At 33.3% G+C, this 22016-nt stretch overlaps 2 protein-coding genes across 2 annotated transcripts; both read right to left on the bottom strand.

The window, feature by feature from the left end:
• Window positions 1-11527: 11527 nt before the first annotated feature.
• LOC120170955 (GDSL esterase/lipase At3g26430-like) lies at window positions 11528-16322 on the bottom strand. The gene is made up of 5 exons (XM_039178785.1): window positions 16040-16322; window positions 12546-12755; window positions 12283-12449; window positions 11913-12183; window positions 11528-11795 (listed from the first exon to the last, which is right to left on the bottom strand). The coding sequence occupies exons 1-5, from the start codon at window positions 16281-16283 to the stop codon at window positions 11530-11532; spliced, it is 1158 nt and encodes a 385-aa protein (XP_039034716.1). The 5' UTR covers window positions 16284-16322; the 3' UTR covers window positions 11528-11529.
• A 2094-nt stretch (window positions 16323-18416) lies between these two features.
• Window positions 18417-20337, bottom strand: LOC120170943 (GDSL esterase/lipase At3g26430-like). Its single transcript, XM_039178777.1, has 4 exons — window positions 20016-20337; window positions 19211-19590; window positions 18847-19117; window positions 18417-18779 (listed from the first exon to the last, which is right to left on the bottom strand). Exons 1-4 carry the CDS (start codon window positions 20266-20268, stop codon window positions 18520-18522), a joined length of 1164 nt encoding a protein of 387 aa, XP_039034708.1. The 5' UTR covers window positions 20269-20337; the 3' UTR covers window positions 18417-18519.
• Between the last annotated feature and the right edge of the window lie 1679 nt (window positions 20338-22016).

The following is a 22016-nucleotide window of genomic DNA, read 5'->3' as shown; positions in this document are numbered from 1 at the left end:
ATTTGTTTCATCACTTCTTCTTTGATTTGCAACAACATTTCTGGCCTCATTCTTCTGAGCTTTTGTTGGACTGGTTTATATTCTGGATTGATTGGAAGCTTGTGTATCACTATATTTGTGCTCAAACCAGGCATATCTTGATAAGTCCAGGCAAAGATATCTTTGAACTCTTGAAGGAGATTTATCAATTCTTGTTTTATCTGGACTGTCAGAGTAGTACCAATTTTCACCTCTTTTATTTCTTCATCTGTTCCCAAATTCACAGTCTCAACCTCTTCTTTGTGGGGTAGAATTTATTTATCTTCTTTTTCCACCAATCTTAATAGTTCAGTAGGAACATCACACTCCAGTTCATCCTCACAACCATTGATTTCTTCCAGACATATATGATGCTCTAAATTTATCACTGGATTAAATTTAGGAATACACATGCTATTAACACGGTGACACCTGAAAATTTAAGTCGGACATATTTCCGAAAGAATATAGTAAATTTATGAAATAAATAAATGTAAAAATGTAAGAAAATGTAAAGAATGATTGCCATCTGAAAATTTTAAAGAAAATTTCTTATATTTAACATAATTTCTTTTACAATATAACAAAAAGTTTTCATATTTTTGAGCTAAACATAAAGATTAGTTCTGAATATTACACTGCATTAATATTAAAAACTATAAGAAGATCTTCAGTGGTCCAATTGGTGAGTGTTTCTCCAGGAAGACATGGGCGAATCCTATTCAAGTACTTGCCAGTCTTGTTGTCATTTGTGATCATGTTGATAAATAATCCATTCATAGCTTCTTCAACTATGTCTTGATCTTTCGTCAACTTTTCTTCTTTAAAGGCTTCAACAAGCTGCTGTTCCACATTAATTGTTCCCCCTGATCTGAATGTGGTCTTCAACTGTGGGAAAGACATGTGTTTCCAAAAGATTTCCCCCCCTTTCAATTTTGCCTTTCTGTCTTCACATTTTCTTTTCATCTCTTTGTTCCTTTGCTGAAGATTGGGCTTAAACCCTAGCCCAAAACGATCTTTTTTCATCTTTATACTGACAGGAACTGAAATCCCTTGAAGATTCTTTCCTAGACCTCTCCCAGCTTTAGCTCCGATGCCTAAAGTTTGTTGTACCGTCATCTTGGTGCAATCAGACAATCTGGGATATGGAATTTTGCTTCCTTCTGCAATAAAGGTTGCATTTACAAATTCAAGAGCTCGAAAAGAGCATTCAAGAGCATCATCATTGGTGTCGATATATGGAACATCGCTTGTTACAGACGCAATGATTTCTTCTTCAGCACTGACGCATAATAGTTGTCCATCAACAACAAATTTCAATTTCTGATGTAATGAAGAAGGAACGGCTCCTGCTGAATGAATCCATGGCCTCCCTAATAGACAATTATATGTGGGGTGGATGTCCATCACCACAAAGTCAATATTGTACACGACTGGGCCGATTAACAACGGTATTTCCATTTTCCCAAGCACTTCTTTTTGAGTACCATCAAATGCTCGCACTACATTCTGATAACTCTTCATGTGTGATTGATCCAGAGGCATTCTTTGAAGTGTGACTAGAGGCATCAAGTTGAGAGCAGACCCATTGTCAATCAATACTCCTGGTAACACATGACCATGACAATGTGTTGTGATGTTCAAAGCTTTTACTGACCCCATTCCGCCTTCTGGTATTTCATCATCCGTGAACGTTATGTAATTGTCAGCGGCTATATGTCCCACAATTCTGTCAAGTTTATTGAGGGATATATCTTCGGGGATAAATGTTTGATTGAGGATTTTCATCAAAGCATTTCTATGTGCTTCTGAATTCATCAAGAGATCAAGAATAGAAATTCTCGCTTGTTGTTTGTGTAGTTGTTCAACCACACTATACTCACTATGTTTCAAAAATTTCAAAAATTCTTGAGCTTGTTTTTCTGTCACAGGCTCATTAAATGCTGGAAGGGATTCATCCTCAAATACCTTCTGAGGTATTGCCATGGCTTTTCCTTTTGCTTTCACTTGTTCTGAAGCATTGGATGTTTCGGGAGAGTAACATCTCCCACTTCTTGTAAAGAAACCGACCTCGCTCACTGCTTCAGACGTCGATGTGGTACTCAGACTTTGTATTTTCTCTTCTGTTTTTTCTAGAGAAATAGATCCTCCTACCATTGAAACATTGGTAGTATAATTCCAAGGTACCCTGCGGGTATCTTTATATGGAAATGGTAGAGGAGTGGTGATAACTACTTTTGGCCTTATTGGTGCATGAATCACTGTAGATGATTTCACATTAATGATCACAGGATCACTTATTCTTTGATTTGGTTTAGAATCCTCTGATGAGCAAACATCATCTTCTTTTTTCCCGGGTTCTTCTTCAAAGAATTCTATTTCTCTGTTGTTCATCAATTTTTGCACCAAATCCCTAAACTCAGGACATAGTTGAATTTTATGCCCTTTCTCCTGATGATATTCACAATAATTCTTGCCTTCATTCTGCTTTGGCATGAATTGTTGTGGAATTATACCGGCTAAAGAAAGTTGTTGGAATATCCACACAAACGGAGATTTAATTTCAGAAATGTCAGTCTTTGCTTTCTTTTTGTTCTCTTCCTGAATTGCATTTACGTTTTTATCTCCATGATTTGGCAATGGATGATTTGATGCAGATGGTGTATTGAATTCCAACTTCCCAGTGTTGATCAAATTTTGAACCACCCTTTTGAATGCTAAACAGTTTTCAATGGAATGACCCGTAATTCCTTCATGGTAAACACAGTGTGCCTTTGTATCATACCAAGGAGGAAATGGTGGTTGCATGGGAACCAAGGGATAAGGCCGTATAACATCTGCTTTTAACAGCGAATCATAGATCTCTGCATACGGTACTGGTAAAGGTGTAAAAGACAACCTTTCATTTTCCTTTCGAGATCCTCTGGATTCTGTTCGATTAGTGTTTATTTCCTCTTTCTTAACCCTTGGCTGGGTTATTGTAACACTTTTCGATGAATCTTTGCTGTAAGAATTGGCATTGTTGACTTCATTCTCCTTTTTCCGGTACGTAGGTCTTTTGGAACTAGACCCATCATTTGATTCAATCTTGCCACTTTTCAAGACATTTTCAATGAGTTCTCCAGAAATGACCAAATCTGCAAAATTTCTGGTTGCATTCCCCATTAGATGGTTTAAATAAGGAGCTTTCAATGTATGGACAAACATTAATGTGGCCTCTTTTTCTGACAAAGGTGGTTGAACTTGGGCCGCTATGTCACGCCATCTCTGGGCATACTGTCTGAATGTTTCATTATTCTTTTTCTCCAAGTTTTGGAGAGTCCATCTATCAGGAACCATGTCTGTTACATGGCGATACTGTTCTAAGAATGCTTTAGCCAGATCTTTCCAGGATCTAATGTTGGCTTTAGTCAATTGAGTATACCATTTTAAAGCCGGTCCTGTCAAACTATCCTGAAAGCAGTGAATTAACAATTTCTCGTCCTTCACATATCCTGCCATTCTTCGACAAAACATAGTAATGTGGGATGAAGGGCATGTATTACCGTCATATTTATCAAATTCGGGAGCCTTGAACTTGATGGGAAGGATTAGGTCTGGAACCAAACTCAACTCACTAGCATCAAACCCATAGAATGATTCAGTTATTTCCACGGATTTCATTCGTTCTTCTAAGCTCTTGATCTGTCTGGTCAGTTCTTCATTTACTTTTTGTTTCTCATTCAGCTCATTCAAATCTGGGATCAAATGCTCAGTGTTCATATCTCCTATTTTCACATCTGATATAAGCAGAATTTTACTTGAAGAGGCAGGATCCACTTGTTGATCTTCATGTGGTTTGGCTTCTTGTAATGCAGATGTACGAGCATTGATTTGTATAGGTATAGTACCAGAGTGATAAATTGGTTCTGGTGGAAAACCTAGAGGATATATGGGTTCTTGGTCAAAAGATACAGGATTTTCATGCATTTTTCCACTGATAGCCTGTCTTTTAAACATGTCCTCTATCTTCTTCATCATACTGTCTTGTGAATTTGCAATACTGGCTTTAATTTTTTCCAGCTTCATTCTCATTTCTTCTTGTTCTTTATGATGTTGTTCCTCAATACGCTGTATTTTATCCTCCATAATTCTCTTTGTAGCTTGTCTAGTACCGTAGTGATGTAGTATTTCTCTTTTGGCCAGAGTAACTGCGATTGAAAAATCTTTTAATATTATTTTTTCAAATTTTAATTAATGAATTTTAACTTAATGAATAAAATAATTCATAGCGAAAATTATGAAATGAATAATGAATGTATGCAAAATGCATGTATGTAAAAAACATTGATCCCAAAAAGTTACCTGTCATAGAACAACTTTCATCGGCATACAAAAGTTTCTTTATAATATTTCATAACTACAGATAAGGCATAGCTTTCCTATTAAGCTCTATAATTTCTTTCATTAACCATGACACCTTCTTTCCGCACTTAGAAACTGGATCAACTTGATGCTCAATTATTTCGGCTTCAACAGCTAGTTCCCCAACATATCTGGCAACTTCGCTCATTTGAACCATGGCCTCGAACACCATATTACTTCTTTCTTCACTTCTTTCGACTTAGAACTCAGTTGACTTTTGCCATTGCTCATTCGTTCCTTCAAGAGTTTGCTCTAACTCAGTGATTCTGACTTGGCAATTGTGCAAAATTTTTTCAAGATCTCTAATGCGTCTTCGCAGTGAAGCATTTTCCTCATTACTTTCCTTGAGATCATTAGGTCCTAGACGAACCTTTTCTTGAAACAATGATTCTTCCTGTTGCAAAATGTAAGCATTAAACTCTGAGTTTTTGTTTCTAGACTGATCCAGATCTTCTTCAAGTTTTGTTCGTGCTTCTTGTGTTCTTTGATTAAGCTTCTGGATTTGAACATCTTTGTTTCTGCATCTTTGCATCCAATTGCTAGCGACCTCCTGCTCTACCTCAAGTCTGGTGTTGAAATTTTTTCTTTCTAGTTCCCATTTTTCTTTTTCAACATTAGATTCTTCCATCTTTTGGCCTCTGACTTCAAGTTCAGCAATCAACTGGTTCATTTCGGATTCAAATCCCTTGAACATGCTATTTTTCTCGCCTTCAAATTTAACAAAGATGTCATTCTTCATCTCTTCTAAATCTTTGCATTTCATTCATGATCTCACGGTGTTCAGCCTTGTGTTTTATAATTCGCTCTCGTCTGTCGATCTCAAAATCTTCCATTTTTTGCTTTCCTTTTTCCAGGCTTTTGATTAAACGGCTATTCTTTCCTTTCAGATCTTCAACTCGTCTTTTCTCGATGTTCAATTCTCTGGTCATCTGTACCGTCGATTGGCTAGGTCCTGATGCTTTTCGGGATTTATATAACTCCTGGTAATTTTTCTGTAAGGCTCTGTACTCATCCTCACCTTTTTCTTTATCTTTTCTCAACATTGCACATTGTGATGAATGAAAGTCAATGTCAACCCCTAAAATAGCTTTATCTTGTCTCATTTGCTCAAATTCTTTTGACCAGCCTTCTCTTTCTGCTTCAAACTCAGCTCTCAGGATTTCAATCTCTGATGGAACCACCTTAATGCGATCTTCTATAGAAATATCCTCATTTTGATCTGGTAGAGGAATATTTTCGTTTTTCCTGACAGATCTCCATTCTTCATAATCAGGAGTTAGCATTTCTTTTGCTGCTTTAGCTCGGATACAAAAAGTTATTTTCCAAGCTGTAACGGCTTCCATGATATTTCTTTTATAATTTTTGCTGTGGAATGCGAACTCAGATGACTGTAATCCAGCAGTGACAGGTACAAATTGACGACCTTCATATTGTCTTATAACCAGAAGTGGAGCATATCCAATTCCTCCCCATAATCCGAGCAACATTATCCAGTTGTAATCTCCACATCTGTAAAAGAATTCCCTTTGGATTTGCCACGGGGCTCGCCAAACAACGTCATTGCTTTGCAGATTTCGAAAGGCATTAATCCACATATCTTTCTTAATTTCTTTCGGCCATTCCTGCTCTAGAAATTCTTTTAATGGTGAGTAATCCGTATTAAAGCGTCTGTATGAAACCTTTTCTGTCCTCCAAAAATGACTACGGATCCAAACATATAACAACTGGGTACACCCTGAGAATCGTCCACCTCCTAGCCTTCTGCAAGCATTTAACGATCTGAATGTCTCTGCTAGGATGGCAGAAACAGGATTAATCTTCTTCGGTAGCTGTTCAAACAAGTCTACCACTGCAGCTTCAACATATCCCAATACTTTTGGGAAGATGACCATACCATATATACCCAGAGCAAATAGATCGAATCGTACTTTAATATCTGGATGGCTCTGAATAAGTTCTCTGATGTTGGTCCAAGCAATGCCTTCGCTTTCACCTTTTTGTTTTGTACGGGATGCTACCCATTCTTCTCGTACCCCGGCAATCTTTGCTAATTTAACTCGAAAGGGTTGAGTTTTAATTGATTTTGAATATATTCGATTCTCCAAAGCACCTTCAAGATGTAACAAAGTTGTATATTCTTCAATAGTAGGGACCAAGTCCTCCTTATTGAAAGTGAAGCAATTGTACCCTGGATTCCAGAATTGAACTAGGGCTCTGAGTAATTCATCATCAACTTCAACATAGAGCAAATATGGGATGTCTCCGTAAGTCTGATAAAACTGCAATTTTTTGTTTGAATCCCAACTTTCCCAAATGCTTCACAAATCTTGCATATCATTTCTTTTTAGTGAAACTGAAGCATAACTGGCCAAGTCAGATACATAATCGTCCTGCAAACTGTCTCCTTCTTGTCTTTGTAAATCCTCAGCCCACTGTCTTACTTCTGAGTTTAGAATTACTTGACTTGAACACTTTTTATCCATAGATGAAGGCTTTCCAATGAGACAATTAATACAAGGATCAATGTCTTTTATCCTGTATGATGCAATGCAAACAGAAAAATAAAGAACACACAAAAAGAAAATAAATTAGTTTACATAATAAAGAAATTTAATAATAACATTTACATAAATATTCTTTATTTAAACATGCTTTTCTGAATTTAAATAATTTAAATAAACATGTAATTTAAACAATAAATAAATTAACAGGAAAGTCAGAATTTATTTCTCCTGTGTGTACACCTATTTTGGACAAAAATTTTGGCATGACTTCTGATCGGAAGAGTTTCTAAGGTTTTTTATATGTAAGGTTTCAGATCTAAGAATCAAGGTACCCAAATTGTCCTTGTTAGTGCCCCCTTAGGCTGCTAACCCTCAATCCTAGTCCATCACAGACTAAAGTGGATCGAGTTCAATTCGAGGGGATACATTTCTCTATGTCTGACACGGAGAATAAATTCTCACGAAGACATAAAGTATATGAACCCCGAAAGTTACTTGCTAGGTCTGACACGGAGAATAAATTCTCACGAAGACGTCGCTTTCACTCTCACTTAAAAGGGACAAACTCAATTATAGAGCTTTATGTTATGCAATGCAAGTGTTGTGTGTGAGGAGAAATGTTCAAACCTCTAACAGAAAAATAAAATAATAAAATAAAATACTTGCAAATAAAATGAAATATTAATAAGAAAATATATAAAAACTATAAAAATAATAAGTATATAAAAATTTTGAAAAGAAAGAATTAAAAATTAAATATATGAATTTTTAATTTTTAATTAATAGAGACAATTTATAATTGATTTTTAAAAGTTTGACGGTCCCCAGCGGAGTCGCCAAGCTGTCGTAACCGGTTTTCGTCCGGGCACGAATTTATTTGTTTGGCGGGAAAAGTGATGTGAATAAATGGTTTTGAAAATAATTTGGGAGTCGCCATCGGCCTTTTGGGTCAGGTAGGTCGAATACCTAAAAATTATTTTTTTAAAAGAGTTTTAATAAAACACCAATTAAAAAAATAAACTGATCTGCGTTTATAACCAAAAATTCATTCTTTTTAATAATAAAAAGGGATTCGTGGTCGGTTACGTTTAGGGAAGGATTAGCACCCCTACAACGCCCAAAATTGGTACTTTTTAATTATAAATTGTCTCTATTATTAAAATTTTAAAAATTCAAAAATATATTTAATTTATAATTCTATTATTTCAAAATTATATAAAAAATATTTATTTATTTAAAAATATCCGAAAAGAACTTCTAGGTGCCTTAAGACAGCTCTTTTCTTTGATATTGATAAATATTAATTTAAATAATATTGTTTACTTTTTAATTTTAAAATATCAGAATAGGACATCCAGTTGTATTAAGACTGTCCTTTTCTTCGATATTAAAAATAAATATTTAAAAATTACTATTTATTATATATTTATGAATATAAAAATATTTAACAATATAATAAAATAAAAATACAAATACTACTAAAACAATATATTTAAAAACAATAAAATAAATGAAAACATATAAAATAACTGACTAAATTATAATAAAAATAAAATTAAAAATCTAATTCATAATTAATCAAAATTATAGGGATTTAATATGTTATTTCCTTATTTTATTTATTTGGTGACTAAAATAAAATTATCTAAAATTCGGATATTAGAATCAAATAAATTAAAAATATAAACTAGGGATTAAAATATTATTTATTAAAATTAAGGGATTAAATCTATAATTTATCCTAAATATATTATTTTAATATGAAGGACTAAAATAAAAGAAATTAAAATTCGAAGACTGAATTAAAAATATTATAAATTTAATTTAGTGACTAAAATGTAAAGTTTACAAGTTCGGAGGACTGCGGACGGGTTTTAACTATTTTATAATTACGCGCATAGTCCTTCCCGAAACGACGTCGTTCGGGAAGGACTATATATGGTCCAAACCGGCTGGCCCGAAGCCAGCCATTTCATTTCCTTTTTTTTTTCTCTCTCCAGCAGAGAGAGAGCCAGAATTCTCTCTGGCCTCTCTCTAGATTCCCTCACCGGAGGGAATCCGGCAACCGTCTGCCGCCGTGAATTCTGCCGCCGACCACTGCCTCCGGTGGTCGGAAATTCCCCAAATTCACCTAAAACGTAGATCTAAACACCCTAAGACCGAATCCGACCTTTGTTTCCCCAAAAAGACTCCTAATCGGAGTAAATCTATGAAAACACCTTCGGTATTTTCGGTTCTCCGACGATGTTTAGTGCTTCCGGCGATGGTCAAGGCTTCTTTGGTAAGCTTCTCTTCTCTCTTTTTCCTTCTGTGTTGTTGTAGACTGGGATCGTTGGTAGTTTTGTATCTCTCTGTTTCTGTTGTTTCTTTCTCTTTCTTTTTTTTCTGTCTCTGTGTCTCTGTGTCTCCCTTTTTTTTTTCAGGTTGGGTATAGCCACCACCGGTGTGGCCGTCGGACCGGTCCGAAGATGGGGTCTCGGTGAGTCACCGGACTACCAGTGGTGACTAACCGAGTAGCCATAGCGTGGACGGCTGGTATTCTATCTTCTGGAGTCTTCGGTTGAGACGTGGCAACGGCGGAGGCGGCGAGATAGCAACGGCGGCCACGTGTCCCTAGGGTATCAGACCCTAGGGTTTCCATCTGGGGCAATCTGGATCGTTGGATCTTGCCAGATCCAACGGCTGTGAGCTGAGGCGGCTGGTTAAATTAGGGTTAGGAAACCCTAACTGGAAACCCAAATATTTAGGGTTTCTGGTTGGATCTGGACCGGTTCTGGTTGGTTTGTAACTGGGCCGGTCCAGTTGTAATTGGTCTGTAATTATATTATGTATTTTAATAATAATAATAATAATAATTATAATAATAATAATAATAATAATAGTAATAATAATAATAATAATAATAATATTAATAATAATAATATGGATAAAAAAATTAATATCTTCAGTGGAGCATAGGGGTTATCATTTTATTCGGATTCGATGGGTTTTGACTCGATTTAATTAGGTCGGATTGATTTTTTATTTTGAAAATTTAGGATTAGGTCAAATTTTTTAGGATGTGATAGGTCAAGTTCGGATTTATGGTGAAAAAATCCTCCGAACCTAACCCAACCGACATAATATTATAATTATCTTTTATATATTTAAAGACAATTCTAATAATATTTTTTTTATTTTTTCAATTAAATTCTTCTATTACCTAATAAGAATGATTTTTTAATATATATATATATATATTAAAGTCGATTGGGTCAAATGCAAATTTTAACATAAAATATCGAGTCATGTTTAGAACCAGGTAAGACTCTCCTAAACTTGAATTAAGTTGGATATGAATAAAAGATTTCAATTTTAATATCAAATTTAAACGGGTCAAAAATTCGACCCGACTCAACTCTTTACCATCACTAGTGAAACAAATGCTTAAAAGTTAGGGTTTCTTTTTAAAAAAATCACTAATTTTATTTAAAATAATAAATATCTTAAATTACAATCAAGATTTATAATCATAATCGTAAATTAAACATATAATTAAGTCAATTTCTTATAATCATTGAAATAAAATTAGCAAGTAAAGATCACATAAGGATCATACAAGGAAAGATTAAAATATAACTAAAAAAACTCAAACAAAGATAAATATAAATAAATATGATTATATTAAAAAACGAGCCATAAAAAAATCTATTAAAAAACTACTGACAAATCATAAATCAGACAAACTAACTACGAACTGTGTAAAAGAAAAGGTTGTCTGCCTTTAGGAAAAAGGTTCATTTGAGGATGAAAGGAAAGGCACGGTCACATCGGAGAAAGATGTCCAGTGAGTGAGTGGTCCTCCAGGAAAAGCTGCTCTCAATTACTTCACTTGCTCCAAAGATGCTCCATTACTATCCATTTATCTTGTTTTCCACTTAACCTGCATTCAGCAATCAATTTTCTAGGGTATTTTTCATTTTTTTTTACAATTTATTTTTTAATTATACTTTTTACTAATACCATTTTAAAATTTATTTTAAAAATATTATAAACATTATCAATACATTCTACACTTGTAATATATACAATTAAAAATTTCACTCTTCACTGCACTCACTGTAATGTTTACTTAATATGCAGCAGTATTTCAAACGTGTCAGCTCCAAGTAATTGTAGGGTACCCCAAAGTTATAAATCAAAGGCAAAAGGAAGAACACACACGCAAGGAATTACGCCAGCTGGTTAGGGATCCCATTTTGCCTCTCAACATAGGAATTAAGGAATTAAACCAGCTTGTGAGATTATAATTATTATTTTATGATTTCGGTTTTTCCATCATTGATGTTCATTATGATTAAAATACGAATGATAACTAATTTTTAATTAAAATATTTAACAAAAACAAGAATAAATTAATCACATAAACCAAACATTTTTCGGTACAAAAATCATAAATTCCCTACATTAAGAAAACAAGAGTAATTTTCAGTTGTCCATTTCCAGTTAATTTTGTGGATTCGAAGGGTAAATATCCTCCTACCACTGATATTATTAAGGGTTTAAGGCCAGAACTATCCTCCCTATGAACTATTAGACATTTATTTCACAATTTTTGACAGTGTCATTGTTCCATCCTTTGGCAAGCCATTCTCAATGGAATTGGTTGGTTCGAAAACGAGCCGTTGGCGATTTGTTCGAATATCCACTTGTTACCTGCTTCTGTGAAATGAATGCCGTCCCAGTTAACCCGAACGGAAGGATTTCGGCATGAATTTGCAATCAAAATCTCCTTGCCGTTCACGGTGATCTTTCCCCCACACCTTAAAGAATTGTTGAAATTATACTTCCCACCGTGACCACAGCAAGCTCTCAGAGGGAGCTTGAATCCTGCAAATCCGAAAATACCGACTTCAACAAGTTAATTATCCGCCAGGGTAGCTTTATCAACAAAACTTGTGATGGAAACATTAACCATTATTTTCATCAAGATCTAGGATTAGTTACCAAGTTTCCTGGCCTGGGTGATGAGCCTATACTTCACCGAGTAGACATCGACGTATGTGATAGTAGCTAAGGGAAGTTGTTTCCTTAATTCAATCACAGCATCTTTCAATGCCTTGTTGAAATACTGAGCCACATCATTGAACGGACTACCACAGCCATATCTGTCTAGTTGAGCTGCATTGTTGAGAAATCTGTCCAGAACATACGGTAGGCAGCCTGTCGGCGCTGTGTTGTGTATCCAAAATATTCTTCCTCCAATGTCGTATACTCGCTGCACAAAACATTGGATTATAATCATGTCATTATATTTCAGTACATGAATTTAACCTATTTATCGCTATATCAAGACAGAAAATGCTTCTTATCCCACCTTAACAGCGCCAGAAAATTGGCGGAGCACATCCGGAACATATGCCTTGACTTGTTCCATGGTCAGGTTAAGCTTGTAGCCAGATGTGAGATCGTTTTGGCCAATGTCAAAGGTGTACAATGCCTTTGAGAAATAATCCTCCTTTGGCAACAATTTATCAAAGATCCCTGGTACATTATAAGTCAAATCCAGGGTTATTCAAGTAATTGTATTTTATATAAATGAAGATTAGGGTAATGCGCATAAAGTAGGACTTTCAGTACCTTGCTTATTGAATATCTGAGATCTTCTATGGAAGTCTGAGAATTGAACTAACTGTACATCTAATGAAATAGGACTAGCTCCACCTTGAAAAATAGTTGTATTTTGTTGCCGGATGGTTGATCCGGCAGTTGCAAAGTTGACACCATGGCTGAAGTTTGAACCCACAGAGTCCAAATAAGCACTAAGATAAGGTAATCCAAAGCTTTCAGCTATAAGAAACCAGATAAAGTAGTATAATCATTAGGATATGCTGCAACTTTTCATATCTGTTGTACAAAATCTGTTTGTTAAGAGAAGTAACGCAGCAATATGAAACACAGTTGAATAAAGCAAATGGTATAGAACATAAATCAGAAGAAGAATCAAAAAAATAAATCCTACATTTATATATAAAAAAAACATAAAAATATAAGATCATGGACCACTAATTTAGCCATGATTCTGGCAAAAAAAATAAAAATAAAAATTAGCTATGATCAATAACATAAGAAGATGACTTGAAAAACATGAATTAACAAACTGCTAACTTAGCCAAGTCTAAAAACATGAAAATATAACTTGAAAAATGATAACCAACTTCCTAAAAATAAGGTACTAACACATGTTGAACAACCTAAATAGAGAAGTAGAATCCATGCAATCCTAATGCACGAAAGCGCTACTCCTGCTAGCATTAGGAGCAGTAGATTCCAAGTTTCTTTCTTAGAAACTCAAACTTGCTAACATTAAAATGGCTTGGTGAAAATGTCAGCTATTTGAACTTCAGTATTGCAAATTTTGAGTTTTTTTCTTGAGAACTAAATCCTAGAATCACAATTTCCCTCGGCATTTCTTTTTTGAATTGGTTCACTTGACTAATGACAATGCGTTGTTAACCTAGAGTTCTACTTTATATTCTGATGCTTATAAAAACATATCTCTTAACTAATTTATTATTTTTCCCTATAAGAATTAAGCTTAAGAAAGATTTATTAAGCTTAAACCTATGACATGGAAGTATATTCCTATCTTAGATGCCACTCATCTGTCATAACAAATGAATTTGAAACATTTGTTATTCAATACAATTCTAAACACAAAATGCCCCTTTTCAAACTCATTAAGGTTACCAAATCCATCTAATTGTTGGCCAAGCAATTAGAAACATTAATATTGAAGAACAGCTCAAATATTAATATAGAGATAAAGTAAAACAATCAAAACTACACGTTGAGTAACATTGCAATCTTAAAAATACTAATTAATTTCATGCTTAATTAAGCACCCACACACACGGAAAAAAAAAAAAGAATCGAGTTCCACCATCATCAACATTACAAGAAAAGTAAAAATAGACTGTTCCATAACAAAAGCAGTGCAGCAATTTGAAACAGAATTGAAGAAAGCAAATAGTATAGAACAACAAGAAGAATCATAAGAACGACTGTAAAGGATTCTATCATAGGAATAAATCCTACATTTATATACATGAAAAAACATCAGAAACATGAGATCATATGTTAGCTTACTTAGCCATGATCAAGAACACAAACATGACTTTAACTTTCATTAACCTAGTGGACATGAAACCATGGCTTAACAAACCACTTAGTCATGATAAAAAAACATGAAAACATGACTTAACAAAAGATAAACCACTTCTTAAAAATAATGGATAATAAACTAATTGGAGTAGACTCCATGCCATTCTAATACCTGTAATCAGCAATATCAAATTATATGATGATTTGATTTTCAACTTTGGAAGTAGACAATAAACAGATTGTATAATCACACTGAGAATCTGGTGTTAGTCTGCAAGTATACATCAAGGGAGTTGTTGCTATGCACTTATCTAGACTAAGAAATAGTGCTATTTGTTTGGGATTTGGGTTCTGTTTCCTAAAAGAATATTTCAGTTTTTGAATTTTTTTCAATAGTTGTTTCACAAAAAATGAGTTTGGAGTCGATGAAAATTGGAGCAAACTAAAAAAGATTGATCCCTAAGAATAGAAAGCTAAAACAAAGCAAAGAAAATATATCAATCCCTTTAAATGTAGGAATTTATTCTTTTTATTTTAATGGAGGTTCTCTGAAGAAAAAAAGTAAAACAAAGATAAAAATTTGATGCAAAATATATGATTTTGGAAATGGTTTGCAAAAAATAGATTTGTTTTCTTAAATTTTAAATTTCACATTATTTCGATGATTTTGTATTAAATTTCTATCTTTGTTTAATTTTCTTTTAAAAAAACCTGCAATATAACTAGTGAGCGACTAAATTTTATCTTTTTTTTTTCTTTTAACAGTAAATTTTATCATTGTTTAAATATTATTTACCCGGTCGCTTACATGATCAAAATTTATCATTGGTTAAATATAAGCTTAAGTTATCATTTTCAAAATCATTTTACTAAAAGAGTTTATTAAATTGATATTATAAATAACGTTGAAAAATAATTAAATATATTTAAATTATTATTACACATAATAACGCTGGGTGATTATTTTAATTTATTGGGATAGAGAATTGAAATTAAAGAAATCCATATAATTTTTTGAATAGTCTGAGTGATTAGAAGGTAATATCTGTTTATAACTTCTTTAATCTATTGATAACGCACACATATCCTGCCGACATTATTTCTCAATATTTAAGTATATGAATCACATGTTTGACTCGAATATCTTATTCATCACTCCACATATCTATGCAAACGGTAAACTTTCAAAATTTAAATATTAGGGTAAACTATGCTAATAGTCCAATTTGTTTTCAATCTTACCAACTTTGGTCACCAATTTAAAAATTAAGGGTACATAATCCTTAACATTATCGTTCCGTTCGATTTTAGTCCCTTAGACATTAACTCCCTTTCGATTTTAGTCCCTCAACTATGTCACATATTTGTTAAGGGTTAGCGGAAACTGCTCTCAACCTGGCGTTGGGGGCAGCCTACTATCCTATCTCCCCTTACCCCATTGCATATGAGAATAAGGGTCAGCTAATTTTTAACGGCAGTGGAACTTAAATCAGATAGGCCGATAACATTAGAGACCATTTACCTTTAATTTTTAAATTAGTGACCAAAGTCAGACAGACCCTAATCAAAAGGGGCTATTTATATAATTTACCCTAAATATTATTGCTAATTAAATTATCAGATAACATTCAGATTGTCAAATTAATATGCGATTAAAATTGTCGATGTTAAAATAATATTTAAGTAAACAAACAATTGATAATTTTTTTTAATTAACATTGAATTCAAAATTCAATAAACCTTCTTTAATATAAGAACTAAATATTGGCTTTCAAGCCATTAATCCTGATTCCTGAAGTAAGAACTGAATCGCATGATTTTGGATGAGTAGAAATATCAAAGATTTGCGGGGAATCATTAGTACGAAGCAAATAGTACTAGTTGGAAGCAAACAAAGCCATGTCAAGTAAAAATAAAATGGATGATGAACGGAAGAAAAACTCGGAATTATAATGTTAATAAAGGCATACCTATGAAATCAATTATGAGGCGGCCATCGCAATACCGACCCGCCGGCGTATGGAAATAGAACTCTCCGTTGGGGGAAGGGGCTTGTCCGAATGCGGCTGAGAGTCCTCCGGTGTCGGAATTTGAGTCACCGAAGTTGAAGATGGCAGGAAAGCTGCAAGGCCCTGAGGAACTGCTTGGACTGGGCAGCAGTGTCATTGAAAGTATAAGGAAAATGATGACACGTTGGAAACTGGGAGGTTCCATGAATGTGAGAGTGAACGCGAGCTAGAAAGTGTATAAAATTTAACAAATTTTATAAGTAAATGTTTAACCAGATCCTGAAAGTAAGGCATGGCTAAGGGTTTTTTTGGGGTAAATTATACATGTTACTCAATTATTAGTAAATTTATAATTGGATCACTATATTTTAAAAAGTCACAACAATCACTTAATTAATTTATTATAATATCGTTCAATCCTCAACGGCATTTCAACTTGTAATATCTTTTATTCATGGAAATCCATGTTGCATGCATAATTTTATGGGTAAATTACACCACAAGTCACTATGATTAATAAGTTATAATTGGGTCTTTAAGTTTAAAAAGTTAATAATATCCTCATTTGATTCATCGAATTAGACTCCTAAAAATCTCTCTCAAAAGTTGTGGAACTGTCATAAAATTTTTAAACTTCTTGAGCTTGATCTATATCATCCACTGTATGATAGCCTTTATCTTGTGATTTTTCACTGTTCAAATCATTGAATGGGGTCTCGATCTTTGAGAAACACGAATGACTCCGACCACCATTACGTATAACTAAAAAATAGGTTAAACTAAATTTTAGGTTACTCAATTATTAGTTCAGTTAAAAAATTTTATCAGTTTGGTCCTAGTTAGAAAAAAATCAATAAATTTAACTTTTCCTATTTATTCATTTTATCAATTTAGTTTTTGTTCTTTTCTCAAATTGCTTGTTCTTCTCTAAAAAAATGCTACATTACCTTGCTTACTGAGACTTAATTTTAGTCATAAAAATGTATACATTTTATCAGTTTGGTCCTAGTTAGAAAAAAATCAATAAATTTAACTTTTCCTATTTATTCATTTTATCAATTTAGTTTTTGTTCTTTTCTCAAATTGCTTGTTCTTCTCTAAAAAAATGCTACATTACCTTGCTTACTGAGACTTGCTCTCAATATTTTATATGGTAGTGTATTTTACCAATATGAACACTGTGTTTATTATTACATGTGATACATCATGTAGGGGAATTAATAAAATATTTTTTATGAGCCTGTTTTTCATTGTACACTTAGAGGATATCCCTTTCCATGTTTTGTTATTTGTTTCGAAGCGTTGAGTTCATGTTGAATTGGTCGTCGACCAATCTTGTCTTCAGGTTTTAGGTTCTCTTACTTAAATACTTTGTAAGATTGTAATCCGAGCTTGCTTAATCATATAATTGAGTAATTGACTAGTATTCGTTGATAGAAGGCTTTTATCAGTAACTTCTTGTTGCTTTGTGGTAGAAAGCATTTAATGCAACTACTAATTGATCTCATGGACACACTTGATTTGATAGTATCATAAAAAATGACTAAATTGATAAAATTTTGAATATAAAAGGGTTAAATTTATTGAATTGTGACTAAATTGTTAGGATATATAAGTTTTAGAGACTAAAATTGTTATTATACCAAGTCACATTAGACTTTTATTTCAATTTTAACGATATAGTGACTTGTTTGTAATAATATTTTAATTGAGTGACTAAATTATAGTTTTTTAAAAAATATGATCTATTTATAACCGATCTAATAATTAAGTGACTTGAAGTATAATTTACCTAAAATTTTAATTAAATTATTTTTTAACAATATCTTTTAACGTATGTTTGAGATTTAACAACGTAGTGACATGATTGTTACAATTGATTAATTGAATGGTTTGATAGTGACTTTTTAAGTATACTGATCATACTGTGAACTTACTGATCATACTGTGAACTTACTAATAACAAAGTGACTTTTTATTGAATTTACCCTTAATGTTTTAGGTTACACGACTTTTCCCCACTTTATCGTTTTAGTCATTTTAGGCCTTAAATTTTTATTGTGTCGTTTTTGACCATCAAAATCTCTTTTGTCATATTAACTCAAATGTAACGAAATAATAACTACGCTTTTAAGGTGACATACGCTACTTTGTTCTTATGGTCTACATCATAAAAAATAGTTATCTTTTCTTTATTGAAATCAACTTTTGCATTTTTTAATATTTTTTGAATTTTTAATGACGTGAAAGAAAATGAAAAAAAAAACTTATGGGAGCTTAATAAAAATAAAAAGATATAAATAAACATCTAATATATAGCGCTAAAAAAATATATAACAATACCAACTTTAAAATTTTATAAGCCATAATCATAAAGAAAGAAATTTCAACTTAAGCATGACTTTGAAACTTGCTGAACCCATAAAAAACGAAAAAAGAAGTTAATTCCTGTAACAAGCCATGTTCAATGGCGTTGGAGGGTCTGAAAATGAACCATCAACAATACCTTCAAATATGTACTTATTAGCTGCTTCGGTGAAGTGAATCCCATCCCAGTTAACGTAAGTCCAAGGATCTTTGCAAGCAGCTCCCACCAACACTTCCTTCCCATGTTTATTAACCTTTGCTCCACACCCCAAGTTCTTGTTGTAGTTGTACTTCCCACCATGCCCGCAGCATGCTCTAAGAGCTTGTTTGAACCCTACAAACCCTACTGTCAATATTTCATTTCCATCAAGTTTTCATTTGTTTCATAAAGGGGGACTCACCATGCTTTCTTCCTTGGCTAATCAGTGAGTATTTCAACGAGTAAACATCGACATAGGTGATTGATGCATCGGCCAAATCTTTGCGCAACTGTTCCACAGTCTTTTTCAATCCCTGGTTGAAGAACTGGGCGACGTCGTTGAATGGAGACGCGCATCCGTGTCCATCGATTTGGCTTGCTAAGACTGGGATTCGGTCCATTATATATGGCAGACACCCAACAGGACCTGTGTTGTGTATCCAAAAGTATCTCCCTCCTTGGCTATATATGTACTGCACAGTTGCAAGTTAAGAAGTAATAATCAATGCTTAATTGTATTCGAACATTTGGTCCAATGATTAATGATTAGAGGTTGGTTTACTAGCCTGAATTATAGTCTGGAACTGATTAAGCACATCGGGAACGTAGGCTTTAACTTCGTCCGTTGACATGTTTGAGAAGTAGCCGGCAGTGAGATCATTTTGGCCGATGTCGAAGGTGTACAAGGCATTCGAGAAGTGTTCTTCCTTTGGCATTAAGGTTTCAAAAACTCCACCTCTTTTACGTACAACTTGTGACCTTTTGTGAAAATCATTGAACTCGTAAAATTGAACGTTTAAGGAGATGGGGCTGAAACCGCCTTGATTCAAGGTTATGTTTTGAGGTCTAACGGTGGATGCCGCGGTGGCGAAGTTAGCTCCATGGCTAAAGTTGGTCCCCACGGAGTCGAGAAATGCACATAGATAGGGTAACCCAAGGCTCTCGGCTGAAAATTAATTAAAATTTTAAAACCCCTTTATCTGTTATCAATCGTAATCAAAGAAAAATGACCAGCTTCTACATTACCCGTTACAATAATTGAACCCGAAACAAGAGACAAGAAAGACCCATAGTCACAAATCCACTTTCTTTTTTGGCTTGTATTTGCTAAGTTCCAATTTGCGCGTGCTGCACTTTTTAGCCCTTTTTATGGAAAACGGGACCAGGGACATCTCCGACAAGGACATGAATTCTTGTTTTAGATGGTCTGTTTTTTTCTCATGCCATAATGCTTACTTACTAGTTAACTCTCACAAAGCGTCGGTGATATCGAGGTTAATCATAATAAGCAAATATAATCACATATTCATGCACTTCCTGATTGAATTTGACATTTATCAGAAGTTAATTAGCTGAGATGTAGAAGAGTACCTATGAAGTCGATCACGAGGCGACCATCGCAATAGCGGCCAGCGGGGCCGCCAAAGTAAGAGAGTCCATTAGGAGGAGGAGCTTGGCCGAATGCGGCTGACAAGCCGCCGGTATCGGAGTTTGAGTCGCCGAAGTTGAATATTGCTGGAAATTGACAAGGCTTTTTTGCAAGCACCAGGTGAATTGGTGTATGATTCACAAATGAGATAGCGAAGAAGGTGATAACAAAAATGGAAGATAGATCAGAAGCCATGGAGTAGGAGAAGAGTTGCCCAAAACTACAAAACGATTGGAGAGGGAGATTTAAATATGCAATTCAATGATGAATTTACTTATAAAAGTTGACAACCAATGGTTGAGCCGGGATCAATATGACTGAGAAAAAAAAATCAATTCAGCCTGATTAATGTTTTGCATTCAATTAAGTCATTATTCTTAAATAATCAATTAGAATAATCCGCCACTGGGGTGATATATATCATCAACGTATAATATTTAATTGATTATTATGTTTAATATTAAGGATTTAACAAATTGCCTTATTTAATTTTAAGAACTTAACTAAGTGTAAAGGATAAAAAGTTTGAAATTATAAGAAAATATATAAAAATATTTAGGATAATTCATCTAACTATCACTTTGGTTCAATTTTGGTTATCCGACATTAAAAAATAAACATAACTATTGACTTGATAAGTTTTTTATTTATTTTTTCCGATGATGACAAGACATTATTTTATAGTGACATATTAACATAATCGTTAATTTTTAAACGGTGGGTGACCAAAACGAATCAAAACATAACTTTATGTATGATTTTGAAAAAAATAGTTGGGTGACTAAAATAAAACCGAAGTGATAGTTGGATGACTAAATATGTAGTTTACCCAAATATTTAAAAATTTTAAAAATAATAATATTATAAAACACATGATACACTAGGCTAATGACCACTTAACTATTAGGGGATTTCATTTTGACCATTGATCTTTTAATTTTGTCAATAAGATCACTTAACATTTTGTCAATCAAGCCAACATTTGTTGACGCGACAGTTAACAAAATTAACATAATTTTACATTTAATCTTCATTATTTATATATTGTATCAATTTAATTCTAATAAAAGCTCCAATTAAGAAGTTATATGTGTCACCATTTGATTGAAGATAAAAATAAAGTGAAGAAGAATTGTGCCAAAGGGGGAATGAACCTGCATTACCTGATAGAGAAAAGAGCACACCAACCACTAGGTCAAATGTCTTAATTAGCTTATAGATTAAAACAACTTTTATTTATCTTATAATATTATTATGTTGGATTAAAATCTATGATTATGGTAACTTATTTATAATGTATATTGTTATTATAAAATATGCTAAATTAAGTGGTCAATTGTGTTATAAAGTCATAAGATATTAGAAGTATCATGGAAATAAAAGTGTAGATACTATTAAAGTTGTATTTATATTTTAATGAGGGACAAAGTTATAAGTACAGACAATAACTGATTCTTAAAACAATTATATAAAGGGACTATGGGCCCTAAGAAACAGATCATCTCATATTTTCTCTTGTCCCGTCAAAGAGTTTATACTTAAAAGAATTCTATATTCTTGGAAGAAGACAACCAAAATAATCTTCAAGATCTCAACCTTCTAGATAATCTCCAACAATTGATTCATGTATGTTTCCGTAAATCTAATATTTTTATTCTTAATGATTTGACATGATTAGATCTTGGTTTGTTTTCATAATTATTATGTTTTGATTCTAATAAGTGGTATCATCACCTCATCATGTTGAATCATTAAGAATCAATTGAATTAAAGTATATCATATTTGTGGTTTGTTTGGTTAATCATTCGATAACCCTATCTTTAGTTCTATATCGTCGGCATGTTAAATTAATTACGATAAACCCATTGTTATTAAGGAATTCAAATTGCAAGTTTAAAACTTACAGGCGTTAAGCATTTTTTCCCCTTCTTTGGTAATCGTG

The sequence above is a fragment of the Hibiscus syriacus genome, unplaced genomic scaffold, assembly GCF_006381635.1.
Source record: "Hibiscus syriacus cultivar Baekdansim isolate YM2019G1 unplaced genomic scaffold, ASM638163v2 tig00003041_pilon, whole genome shotgun sequence".
Taxonomy (NCBI): domain Eukaryota; kingdom Viridiplantae; phylum Streptophyta; class Magnoliopsida; order Malvales; family Malvaceae; genus Hibiscus; species Hibiscus syriacus.
The sequence above is the reverse complement of the archived record's forward strand: the minus strand, read 5'-3'. Positions and strand labels throughout refer to the sequence as shown.

What these genes read in the sequence shown, in the direction of transcription:
- LOC120170955 (XM_039178785.1), bottom strand. Translation starts at nt 16,283, where the DNA reads ATGGAACCTCCCAGTTTCCAACGTGTCATCATTTTCCTTATACTTTCA. An exon ending in CCTCATAATTGATTTCATAG is followed by an intron (nt 12,756 to 16,039) that starts GTATGCCTTTAT and finishes GGTTTCTTATAG; the next exon opens with CTGAAAGCTTTGGATTACCT. An exon ending in CACCCAGGCCAGGAAACTTG is followed by an intron (nt 11,796 to 11,912) that starts GTAACTAATCCT and finishes TCGGATTTGCAG; the next exon opens with GATTCAAGCTCCCTCTGAGA.
- LOC120170943 (XM_039178777.1), bottom strand. Translation starts at nt 20,268, where the DNA reads ATGGCTTCTGATCTATCTTCCATTTTTGTTATCACCTTCTTCGCTATC. An exon ending in CCTCGTGATCGACTTCATAG is followed by an intron (nt 19,591 to 20,015) that starts GTACTCTTCTAC and finishes ATTAATTTTCAG; the next exon opens with CCGAGAGCCTTGGGTTACCC. An exon ending in TAGCCAAGGAAGAAAGCATG is followed by an intron (nt 18,780 to 18,846) that starts GTGAGTCCCCCT and finishes TAGGGTTTGTAG; the next exon opens with GGTTCAAACAAGCTCTTAGA.